The sequence below is a fragment of the Elephantulus edwardii genome, unplaced genomic scaffold (assembly GCF_000299155.1).
Source record: "Elephantulus edwardii isolate Elephantulus edwardi_28Jun2011 unplaced genomic scaffold, EleEdw1.0 scaffold00127, whole genome shotgun sequence".
Classification (NCBI taxonomy): domain Eukaryota; kingdom Metazoa; phylum Chordata; class Mammalia; order Macroscelidea; family Macroscelididae; genus Elephantulus; species Elephantulus edwardii.
In genome coordinates, this window is record NW_006399877.1 from 9,382,081 (window position 1) to 9,394,440 (window position 12,360).

The window sequence follows — 12,360 nt, forward strand, 5'->3', positions numbered from 1 at the left end:
ACCACTCACTCCAGTCTCTGCACACGTCTCCGATGAGATGCGCCCTGCCGCCACTCACTCCAGTCTCTGCACACGTCTCTGATGAGATGCGTACTACCACCACTCACTCCAGAGTCTCTGCACACGTCTCCGATGAGATGCGCACTGCCACCACTCACTCCAGGGTCTCTGCACACGTCTCTGATGAGATGCGCACTGCCACCACTCACCCCGCAGTCTCTGCACACGTCTCTGGCGAGATGGCGCGCTGCGGTCATCCCCTTGCTTCTCACAAAATTCCAGAGTCCCCAGGACTCTAGTCTACTATTTACATGTCCATACAAACATTTTACAAGCTCATTCAAACAGGATTACGGTTAGAAGCATGGTCTAATGTGGAGTCTATAATAAAGTTGGGAATCTTTTACAAGAGGTGACAACAAAAGTAATGACGACAACCCTGGACTGCCAGTTAGTACGCATATAAAACTCAGCAAAAGGAAAGCATGAATCAGATGGGAATCATTGCTTCTAAGTCATCCTTTAAAAGAACAACTTTGAAATTAATTAAGCAGAATGGTTCACATTTTTGTTTGCTTCAAGCTGATAGAACTGACCTGATTATAATTTACATATACTCAGTTATTACTGTTGATAAATACTTCAAAGAACATGGAACATTGTTTTAGGGGAAGATTAAGTAGGTAAAAGGGGCTCTGTCTTGTATTTTTCTTTTTCTAAGTTTCTTTGAGTCCATTCTTTAGTAAAAGCATCTTTTAAAACAAAAGCAAGTTCTCAAAATATATACCAATTTGTATTTACTGCATTAAACCTCAGTTTATTCTCAAAAAAGGACTGATGGAATGATCTCATTCTTTTTTTTAAAAATTTTTATTACTTTTTTTTTAAATGTGTGTACTGTTAAATCAGATCTGACTCGTACAGGAGGAGATTGTCCCTCCTTCAGCAGAGTATCTGGTGGATTCGAACCTCACATCTCTGGGACTGCAGTGCAGCTTCTTGCCATTAGGCCACCAGAGCTCGCCATGATCTCATTCTTACACAAAAAGAAATTAAGCAAAACAAAGTGAGCCAGAATCTACGAGTAAACTGGCAAATAGTGATGGTGTTAAATACATGATGGTGCGTACAATTTTATGGCACATTCGATCATTATTAATCAGTATTAAGTATTGTTGGTTCTGCTTTAAACTCCCCCTCTTCTCTACCAGAGAAAATGTCTGAGTCTCCTAAGCTAAAAGACCATGGACTAAGAAAAACCTATTAGTAACCTTCTGATGTCAAAGATTACTCTAAGCAAGTTTAATAACCATGAGTCACTGCTGAACAGCCATGCTATGAAAAGGCTTCTCCCCTCCTCCCTCTTAAATATGCCAGCAACTTCTCCTCTCACGAATCGAGTGAATAAAGCCATTCAGCACTGCGAGCAGAGACGGAGGAGGCCGAGCGCAGCGCGGGAGCCGGGGCTTCCTAATATAGCAGGCAGTGGGCAAAGCGTGCGAGCAGTCCCCAGACACCAGACCTGTGTGGCTGTCTATAATGAAAGAACAAGTCCTCCTGCCACTAGCTCCCTAAAAATAAGGATGGTTAAGATTATCCACATTTTCAAGGTCTAAGGAAATGAGTCTTGCACAATTCTTTAAAAAGCTGTGGCACAGTTTCTAAGGGACTAGTCTATTTGTATCATGCACAATTCTTAATATGGCAACTGTGTACCATATAAAAGAAGTAAAAACACTAACATATTACAAATAAAGAGATACTCAAATGTTGTATTTATAATTCTGTCTGAAAAATCACCAGACCTGAAATAGAAAGTACCCATGGACTTAAGGGACAAAGGCCAGGTTTCACCTGTGTTTGACAGGGTAGGTGTAGATGTTGTCTAGACTCTACCACAGGTGTCGTTGTGGTGTTCCATCCAGCTGGGACCGACCCAGAGCTGACCCTCCAGGGGGTCTACAGATGTAGTAAACTGCACGGGAGAAGACTGCCCATCTTTCATCCAAGGAGCAGCTTGAGGATTTGAAGCACAAGCCTTTGGGATTGCAGCACAGCTTCTTACCACTAGGCCACCAGAGTTCACTCTACCACAGGTTGTTGTGGTTAAGTGCCGTCGAGTTGCAGGCGACTCATAGCGACCCTATGAAGGAGAGTCCTCGATGCTTGGATGCCTTTCATCCTCTCTCCAGGTTTATAGGGTTTCCAGAGGCAAGCTATTATGGAAGTGGATGCCACTCCTCCTTCCACGCTTGTTTTAATCGGGGAGCTCCACCCCACTCTCTGTCCACATTGGATAGCCAACCATTAACACATTTGACACATCAGTGTCACAGTGTTCAGCCTCACAGCAACCACAAGTGACCGTGGTATGGCAACTTGTACACCACAGGTTACTGAAGGCAAATTATCAGTTTCCTGGTTTGGATCATGAGATTAACAGGAAACGATTCTACCTTAACGTTAAGATGGAGGCTTGTTCTCTACAAATACACTTGGCAAAGTATGGTGTTCCTCACTCACTGAGCAGTGGAAGCCTCGTTTCCTTCTCCCTCACGTAACTGGGTGGCCCTCCAGCCCTTGCTGACACATTTCCAGAGCCAGGAAATGTGCTACCTCCCAAGGAAGCTGACTTCCACCTATTATTTTTCCTAGTATCAAGACAAAATTTGACTCCCTGTTTTATTTTCATGCACGGGGCTTAATTTGATTGGCTGAAACTGTCTGGAATAGGCCCAGACACTCCCCAACATTATATGTCCCCTAAGGACATTTTAAGTAAATGTTTTTTTGTCTAACATAGTCGCGGTGTGCCATCAAGGCAGTTCTGACTCCTTTTGACCCTGTAACACAGAGTAGAACTGCCCCTTTGAGCTTCCCAGGCCGCAGTCTTTATGGGAACAGGTGGCTTTGTCTTTTCTCCCATTGAGCAGCTGTAGGGGTTTGAACTGTCAATCTTGAGTAGCAGCCTAGTACTTTTTTAAAAAATGCCAAAGTGTTTTCCAACAAACAGTACTATTTTAATAACAGGCACTTAGTAGTATCTCACTGTAGTTCAGGGAGCTCTAGGGGATTAGTGTTAAAGAGTCGTGCTGTCAATGCAAAGGTACTGGGTTTGAATTCACCTAGGGGAGGGAAATCCCTGATACAAGACAGCACAATCTTTCTGGAACTGGAAAAAAAAAGATTCTTAGATTCTGGGGGAATGAGTAAAGTAGCTTAAAGACTGGAATAGGATTTAAGTACTATTAATTCTTTTTAAATATACTTTAAAGATGATACAAATATCTTTTTTTAAAATAGAAGAGCAAAAAGTGGCAAAAGGTAATAGTTTCCTTATAAGAGGATGTCTACTTTGAGCACTTGTGTTCAGCCAGTTCTGTCAAGCAATAAAAAGAAATCAAAGCCACTGTATCATACTGGAAGAGAAGCAATATTTGTCCTTTTGTAAGTAAGATATTTCACTCAGCATAATGTCCTCCAGGGTCACCCATGTAGTAAAATATTTTATTAATTACTTGCTTTCAGTGCTGCATAGTATTCCATTGTGTGAATATACTATCGTGAAGTGGATTTAAAAATCTTGGTTCTAAGGAGGAAGACAACTCTGAAGAGCAATCCTTGCAGATTACTTTTCTGAAATAGGTTATACCTAGGGGAGGGAAATCCCTGATACAAGATTAAAATTGCTCACTGTCTATTGTTCCTAAACAGAACAACAACTGATCTTTTAAAATACTGATCCTGCAGACTATACCCGGTTGAACTCTTATTTGTTTACTAGCTCTTTTTGTAGATTCCTTCAGATTTCCTGTACAGACAATCTTATCTGCAAAGACTCTTATTTCTTTTCAGATCATATAAAAGGAATATACGATTAAGCATTATTTGTACGACAATAGCCAAGAAAAAGAGATGCATAGCAAAGCTGACTGGGGGAGAAGATGGGGGGGGGACTGCGCAACAATGAATGAATGATTTCTTTATTTAGTTATTTGTTTGTTTGTTTGTTTGTTTGTGTATTTATTTATTTATTTAAGTGAACTGGAGGGGTAGGGAGGAAAATATGCAAAAATAAATTCATGAAAATCCAACTTTTCTGTAAATTCACAATTAAAAAAAGACTATAACTATTTTTATCCTTATAGCAGGAGGTCCATTCTTGCTTAGTGTTGGTCCCACTGACAAGCTTCAACCCCAGCATTAGACATAGTTACAGAGAACTTTTGGTTGTTGGAAGGCTGTCCTATGCAATGTCAAATACTTGGCAGCATCCCTGGCTTCTACCTACTAGATGGCAGGAGCAACTCCCTCCTCAGGATCACAAACAAAAACACCTCCATACATTGCAAATCATTTCCCTGAAGGCAAAGTTCTCTCTGGTTATAAATCACCAGTGCTTTTGTAGATAAGACCTCCAGCAGCTAGTCTGCCACGCAAGGAATACTGACGCTTTTAAACAGGAAGCTCTCTTTTGATCCGCACCCCTTGTTGTGCACTGTCGAGTCAGATGTGACTGGCAGAGGAGGAGGAGACTGCCCCTCCTTCTCCAGCAAAGCATCTGGTGGATTCGAACCATGCGCCTTCATGATTGCAGCACAGCTTCTTGCCATTAGGCCACTACAGCTCCCTAGGAAAGTATTTCAAAAAGGGCATTTTTTAAAGGGCATATTTTGAAAAGGGTATTTTGAGGGGGCTACTGCTACGTAGTACGAGATGGATCTCTCCTCCTCCAACAGCCCCAAACTCAGTGACGTGGGCTGATGGTTCTGTTCTGTGTAAGTTTCCTCTGCTGAAGTCCCTAAAGAGAGCCTTGGTGGTACGGTGGTTAAAGTAGATGGCTGCTAACCAAAAAGCTTGGTGTCTGAAAGCCGGCAGCTGCTCTGCAGGAGACAGCTGAGGCAGCCTGTCTGTCCAGTGACAGCCTTGGGACCGTATGGGGAAGTTCTGCTCTGTCCTCCAGGTCACCAGGAGCTGGAGTCACCTCCACGAGAGTAGGTCTGGTTTTAGGTAGGTCCTTAAGAAAGACCATGAGGGTCTTTTCCAAGTAGACTGGGGGACAGAGTCAATTCTGTTAGGAAGCAGAACACATGACATTTAGTAAAAGCTGACGTCTGAGAGACAAACGGGGTGAGTAGACCAGGAGGAAGGCAGGCTTGGAACAATGGTAATGGTGACTGAGGGAGCCGAAATATTCATTGTGAATAAAGGGGGCACAGGAAGGGAAGGCGCCTTCTAGGAAGACTGTTGGTGGAAAAGAGATTTTAAGTCTATTAAATTACTTAAAAGAATTAAGACTAGAAAGCAAATAACTTTATGTAAAAATGTCACGTTAAAAAAGAGGAAAAAGTTAAAAATGTATGTTAGATGGTAGGACAGGAGAAAACTCAGTGACTCCTGAGAGGTAACAGCCACTCTAAGGCTGTATTTTAAAAGCTTCAAATAAACCCAAATTTACTGATTTTTTTGTAAGTCACCTCAAAATTTGTTTTATATTTGCTTCAAGTCAACTATGACATACATTTAATAAATAAAGCTAAATACCTACTTTTTCTGCTTTTTTGTCGGAAATGTCTTGCTTTTCCAGAACGGCCATGCTCTCCTTCAGGTTCTTCACAATGTCTGCTGGAGATTTGTGCGACTTTCCGAACGGGAACGGCATGACGGCGAGTGGCAGGCGTCTCCGATGCGCTCGGCCGGCTTCACCTGGGGACACAGCACAGGCCTGGTGAGCAGAAGGCGAAGGAAGATATGCTTGCTCGCTAAGTCTGATCTTTGGGGAAACGTCACGTTTGGGAAGGCCATTTTTCATGAATTTCAAAATCAGTCGGAATCCTGTCGATTGATGAGAGGAATGGGCATGGGGCTTTCTCAGGACGGCTGAGTACCTGTGTTTTTCCAGGAGCCCCGCAGTTAGAAGCTTCTGGCTGCTAGCCAACACCTACAGCGTGAATTCACTAGCTGAACCTTCTGGTGGCAGAAAGCTAAGACAGTCTGTGTCTGCTTCGCTAAAGATGAACCGTGTTTTGTTATGTGCTGTTGAGTCACATGCGACTCACAGCAACACTACGGGCAAAAGCTCTGAATCCTGCTCTATCTTGAGCCAACCTCATTGTCTCTGACACACCTATTCCCATTACCCCAGTCACTCACCGAGGGTCTTCCTCTCCTGCGCTGTCCCTCCACCCTGCCAAGCAAGATATCCCTCTCCACGGGCTGGCCCCTCCTTGCAACATGCCAAAGTATGTCTAAGTTTTAAAATCCTTGCCCCCAAGGACAACCTGGTTTTACCCTCTCCAGGAAGAACCTGTTTGTTCTCCTAGCTGTTCATGGTATATTCAATACTCTTTTCCAGCACAACTCAAAAGCATCTATTCTCCTTCTATCATCATCCTTAGTCACTGTCTAGCTTTCTGATGCATAACAAGTACCAGGCTCACCTCAGTCTTACAGTCTCAGAAACCCATGAGCAATTCCACTCTGTGGTCACTCTGCATGAGAATCAATTCTACGGAGGGGGTGGGCTTGCATTTTTCAAAACACCTCTGCCCACACACATATAAGGAAAGGGCACAAGAGGAAGGTGCTTTGGCTGAAGGCAACAGCAGCTACCACTCCAGGCCGGCCAGACCGGCCTGGATCCAAGCTCAGGGCTTATCTCAGGGAATCGTCAATAGCACACAAGGAGCCCAGTGCCTTCCAATTACAGAAGTTTGCCGAGTTTATGGGAAGTTTACAGAGGAACTGGACTGGGGTACTGAATGATAAAACACACTCAGGTCTGCTTCGGTTCAAGGTGTCCTTTACCACCACACTATCCCATCAAGGGACAGGCATCTTTATTTTAAAGTTGAGAAGACAAGACAAAAAGTGAGGTGGGGAATCAAGGAGTTCGGGGGTCCTATTTAGGCCCAAGATGCCTAGATGTTTCCCGCCCTCAGGCAGCCCCTCTCAAGACAGCCGGACACACCCACTTCCTGCGACATCAGCCTGGGTCTCAGAGATGGAGAGAACCTCCTGCAGCTCTGGACAAACCTCCATCAGACCCTCCCCTCCCTCAGATGCCAGTTCTCCCTGCCTTCCTGGTAGGTGTCATCTAGTCCGCCTCACAGCCACCCTAAAAATGACAGGCAGAATCCCTGCCCAATCCTGGACAACTCGCTAGACAAAAACACAGGGGTAATTAACTTCTAGAAGTTTTCAATTTCTTGTGGGCAGCAGAAAACAACATTTCAACCACTGAAACTAGAATATTTTTATATTCAAAATAGAGACATGTAAATTCTAAGAAGCTACTGTTAAAAAAAACAAACTTAAACAAGACAAACAATGGACATGATTTGGGAATGTGTTAGAAATGCCAAAGAAAATAGTTTCTTTCATTAAGTAAACTAAGTTATACTCCTGAGAATTAATCTGTATCATATAAGCCACTAGAGGATAATACTCCTGAGAGGAAGCTTAGAGCAGAATGTTTCAATCTGAGTCTGAACCTCCTATCCTAACCTTAACCCTAATCCTTCACCCAAAGTAGGGAGAGCTCAGTTTCATATCCCTCAACAGTTCATTGCTTTCTTTCCCCATGGAAACAGAAAAACATCTTCACTGCATGGTATCAGAGCATTGCTTTGAGCTTTGCCTAAGATTTCATTTGAAGAAAGAATTCCATTTTCCTCCTAGACCTACAGTGACCGAGACATCTGTTTACAAGGAAAAGCACAGACGGAGAAAGAGCGTGCCCATCATGCTCCACCTACTATAATCAGGTATGTTACCTCTCAACGTGTTTTAATGCAAGCTGTTCATGCCAATCTCCAACCCCAAATATCACCGACTTGTAGATATTTCTTTATCAAATAAAAACACTGCATTATGAATGGAAATCCAAAATCTCTGTAAATGTTCATTAAAATTCATAAAATTTAATTAAAAAAACAACAACAAAAAACCCACACTGCATTAGCATGATTTCTACCACAGGTTTTCCAAATTCTAAGTATCATTTCTATGACAAAGCAACTAACTGATGGGGTGACTATCATGATGGCGTCATCAACTCCCACATGGCTGTTAACATGATTTCCCTGTTACATAGTTGAACGGACACAGATTCTGGTCTTTTCCACCGACCTGGGCGGGTTGCCACTCCATAAAAAGACCATCTTTCCTACACATGTCCCCACGAACCAGCATCTATGCTAGCTCCGCATTGCTGTTGCTGTTACGTATCACAGAGTCAGAACTGACCCACAGCTGACCCTCCAGCAGATTTTCAGAGGCAGCAATTGTTAACGGTATTTTGCAGGAAGCATTATGGTCCTAGGAGCTCCAGTAGCACAGTGGTTAAACTGCTCAGCTGTAATCTAAAAATGTGGTGGCTCGACCCTCAGTCCGCCTAGCTGAAAAAGGTGTAGAAGTTGGCTTCAATAACAATTTCAGCCTTAGAAATGCTGTAGGGTAGTTCTACTCAGTCCAATAGGGCCTTTCTGAGTTGGAATCAAGTTAAGGCAGTGGCTCTCTGGACTCTGGTCCTAAATACAGTCATCAGTCCTGGCTCAATTGTGGGAGAAAGAGTTTAAAATCCTACCCAATACCAAATGCTGATCACAGCAAAAAGAATAATAATCCAAAAAGGACAGACACATTTTTAGAATATTTCAGCTGGGGAAAGTAGAGTTATGAAACATACTCTTAAGGCAGTATACTAGGTGGCCAACATTTTGAAGAGCATGTAAACTGATGAGACTATATTTTGGGGAAATACATGGCAGTTCGTAGTAGCACGTAATGGACACACCTGTACAGGATCCAAGCCACACGACTGAAGTTATTCACGACATGCTTTTATCACAGACTAATGTCCTTTTTACACACACACTCCTGGATGGCACGGTTTGTGATGTGTTCACACAGCTGGCAGAAATAAATGTCAGTGGTTCAAAACCACTAGCTGCTCTGACAGAGGAAGATGGGGAGTCTTCCCATTGAGACTTTGTTGAAGCACCCTTCCTTCAAACAAGAAGCCTGTGACGGCCCTTATGGAGAAAGTACACCTGTTAGATAAGCTTCATGCAGGCAGGACTTGGCTGGGCCTGAGTTCAACAATACGGACTGTGCAGAGAAAGGAAGAGAAAACCCGATCTACACATGAGGTTCCTCCGGTAAGCACCAATGTGACATTTAGAGTGCTAAATGAAGCAATAGAAATGATGGGGAAGTGGTTAAATTCACAGCTTTTGAGCGGAAACTAGATTTTAAAAAAATTGTAGTGGACAGCAAAGATGTGGGACTGACAGCCAAGGAAATGTATGGTCACATTACCCATAGTCAGGAAAAGTTTAAACCTGTCTACACTACCGTTTTACTTTAAAAAACAAACCAACCAGTGTATTTGTAAGAAATATATATTCAATAACATACTTCTAAACAGAAATACACATAAAACTTGTTAGGTACTGATTGATAAAGAGAGTGTATCCAAAACTCAAGAGTGGGGCATTCACCAGTCTGGTTCACAAAAGCTTTACAGGATAGAGCTACTTCAAAGAGAAACAGCTGTACTTCTAAGTCACAGTACCACATTTACAAACATGGTAAAAATCGAAATTTTTCCATCTAAACAGTGGGTCTGTAGATTTCCATTGTTATTCCATTTTACTACATATTAAAAAACAATGTTAATGCTGTTTTAAAATAGCTTAAATGGTTGTAGACTTAATTGGAATCCATTAAGGAAATTTAACAAAAATTTATTGTTGAAAAATAAATTTGGCCCAAATAGAACCAATTTCCTCTTGTCCCTCAAACAACTGGCTCCTAATAAACCTCAAAAGGGTTGCTTGGGCTTAGCTAAAAGGTCTTATCAATGGCAACCTGGAATAAAGGGACTCACTGTTGGTATTCTGAAGGGTGGCTGTAGAAATCTACCCCTGCATGTCTCAAACTGGGGTTGACTTGTTTTTGAAGATACCTAGTTTTTTGTTTGCATGAATCTCAGAGACAAAAAAAAAAAAAAAAAAGCAGTCCTGGAAGGGGAATTCAGCTGGACAAACAGGGGAAGGGAGCAAACAGTAACATCACTGTGTTGGGAGGGCTGGTTTGTTTGTTTTGTTTTTTTTTAAAATAATGGTTTGTACACAAAATTCATATACATTGTGTTTCATTCATGTACATGTATTTCACACATTCCTTCATTCACACTGTTTCAAGTAATTTACCACTTTTCTATCAGAAATATTTATGCTAACTCTGCATAAAGGGAATTTCCATTTTGCACTGCTCACCCCTTCGCTTCACTGCACGGCTCTCTCCTGTCTTTCCAATGCCTGTTCCATCTGCATCTGAGTCAATGACTCATCTTACGCCAATGGTACTGTCCTCCAAGGTGCTACCCTTGGCTGTGTCCTTCCGCTATTTTTTCTGAGTGATCTCATCTACTTGATAATTTCAACAACCTGGTAATTCTGAAATCAGTCTCTCACTCCAATTGGCTGCTTCTCACCATAGATCTTCTCTAGACATTTCAGACCTCACCCCTAAGAAAGTCTCAGTTCTTTTCCTATGCTCCCCATTTGTGATAAATGGATCCACTGTTCATCTAATCACAAAATGTGGTCAATAAAACATACCAGACTCTTAACTCTTTCACCTATTTCTATTTTATAAACGCTACCTCTTCAGACCCTAATTTGACAAACTCATTATTCTCCATGAAATATAGTGATTGTCAACAGGGATATCACCACTAGAGGATGTTTGGTAAAATCTGGTAGGGGGGTGGTGTAAATGTACATGAATGAATGAATTGCTTTGTGAACTTTCACTAGGAAAAAAAATTAGAAAACAGTAACTGGGACATTTATTGACCACTGCCTGACATCATTACAACAAAAGATACTAGGTTTTTGTGGTTTGTTTGGGTTTTTCTTCTGCTCTTCATATAAACACACTTTCTTCTATCTCCTTAGAGGTCCAGAATAATGAACTTTTATAACTCTATCAAACTCTGAAGTTTAAATCTATCATTAAAAGTTAAAGCTTCTTGAGGGAGCTCTGGTGGCCTAGTGGCAAGAAGCTGCCCTGCAATCCAGAGATATGCAGTTCGAATCCACCAGATGCTCTGCTGCAAGAGGAGGGACAATCTCCTCCTGTACCAGTCAGATCCGATTTGATGGTATAAACAAAAAAAATAATAAAATTTAAATTTTTTTTTTAAAAAGTTTAATTTCTCATTTAAGAATGACTACAGTGTTCACTGTAGGAGCTCTGGTGGTCTAGTGATAAACTGTGCTGCCAGCCCAAAAGCATGGGGTTGGAATCCACAAGCTGCTCCGCAGGTTGACGGACAATCTCCTCCTTTCCGATTTACAGCCTCTGGGAAACCCACTAGAGGGTCAGCTACGAGTTGGTTCTGATTTGACAGTGCACAATGACAACAATCAAACATTAATCGGTCATAGAGGATAGAAAGTGAAAATATCTGCAAAATCTATTGACAGTCATAATTAAAAGCATAGTATAGATTTTCTTTTTTGTTTCTTGCTCTTTATTTATGATCTTTTTTGTATTGCGGCTATGTCTTTTCTTCAAAACAGATGGGGGCCAGATATTAGAACTGATTGTCTCCCTCTTGCAAAACACAAAGACTTCAAATCTCTGCTTTGTTATACTAGCAATTGAAGAGTACAAAGCTCCATTCCAGTGAGGTGCTGGAGGACACACAGGACACCTAGGGGAGAGGTCTGAGGCCTTTGAAGTTAGGACTCTCGTTCTGCCCTTTGCAGGCCATCTCAGGACTTCTGACTTGTGCTTCACAAGCTGAACTTGTAACTCCATCTCAGCTACATACTGACAAGTACTGGAAACTCATCTAGTGCTTCCCAACCAGTCATTTGATAACTTCTTCTAATAAATGCATACTTTAAGTACTAATTATACAGTCACCATACGACACAAACCAAACTTAAGGCACCAAGACTGACTCTCCACTGCAATCCCAAAGGTGCATGGTTCTAATCCACCAGATGCGTCACTGGAGAAGGGGGGCAATCTTATCCTGCACCAGTCAGATCCAATTTGACAGTACATAACAACAACAACAACAGATTGAAAAAAAACAACAACAACAGATTGACTGTTCTCAAGAAGACAATACTCTGCTCTAGGGTTCATGGATGCAGCTGTATGAAGAGACCACAGCACAACACTACTGAGTAACAACAATTCCTAGGCAGCTTAGTTTATCAGATTCTATACTAACATATATGGCAGGTCAAAGTCAAGAAACTCAATGGTCAAGTGCAAAGACTAAAACACCAATCAAAACCTCACATGTGCATTCCTCCTCCAGAGCAGTAAGAC

At 42.0% G+C, this 12,360-nt stretch overlaps 1 protein-coding gene across 1 annotated transcript in view; it reads right to left on the reverse strand.

Moving 5' to 3' along the window:
- Positions 1-10,678, reverse strand: part of LOC102850201 (calcium-binding protein 39-like) — a 41,152-nt gene extending 30,474 nt beyond the window's left edge. The window contains exons 1-2 of the mRNA XM_006893488.1: positions 10,668-10,678; positions 5,549-5,700 (exon numbers count right to left, since the gene is read on the reverse strand). Coding sequence (XP_006893550.1) covers positions 5,549-5,662 — 114 coding nt within the window. The 5' untranslated portion in view covers positions 5,663-5,700; positions 10,668-10,678. The remainder of the gene's footprint in view (positions 1-5,548; positions 5,701-10,667) is intronic.
- Positions 10,679-12,360: the final 1,682 nt, after the last annotated feature.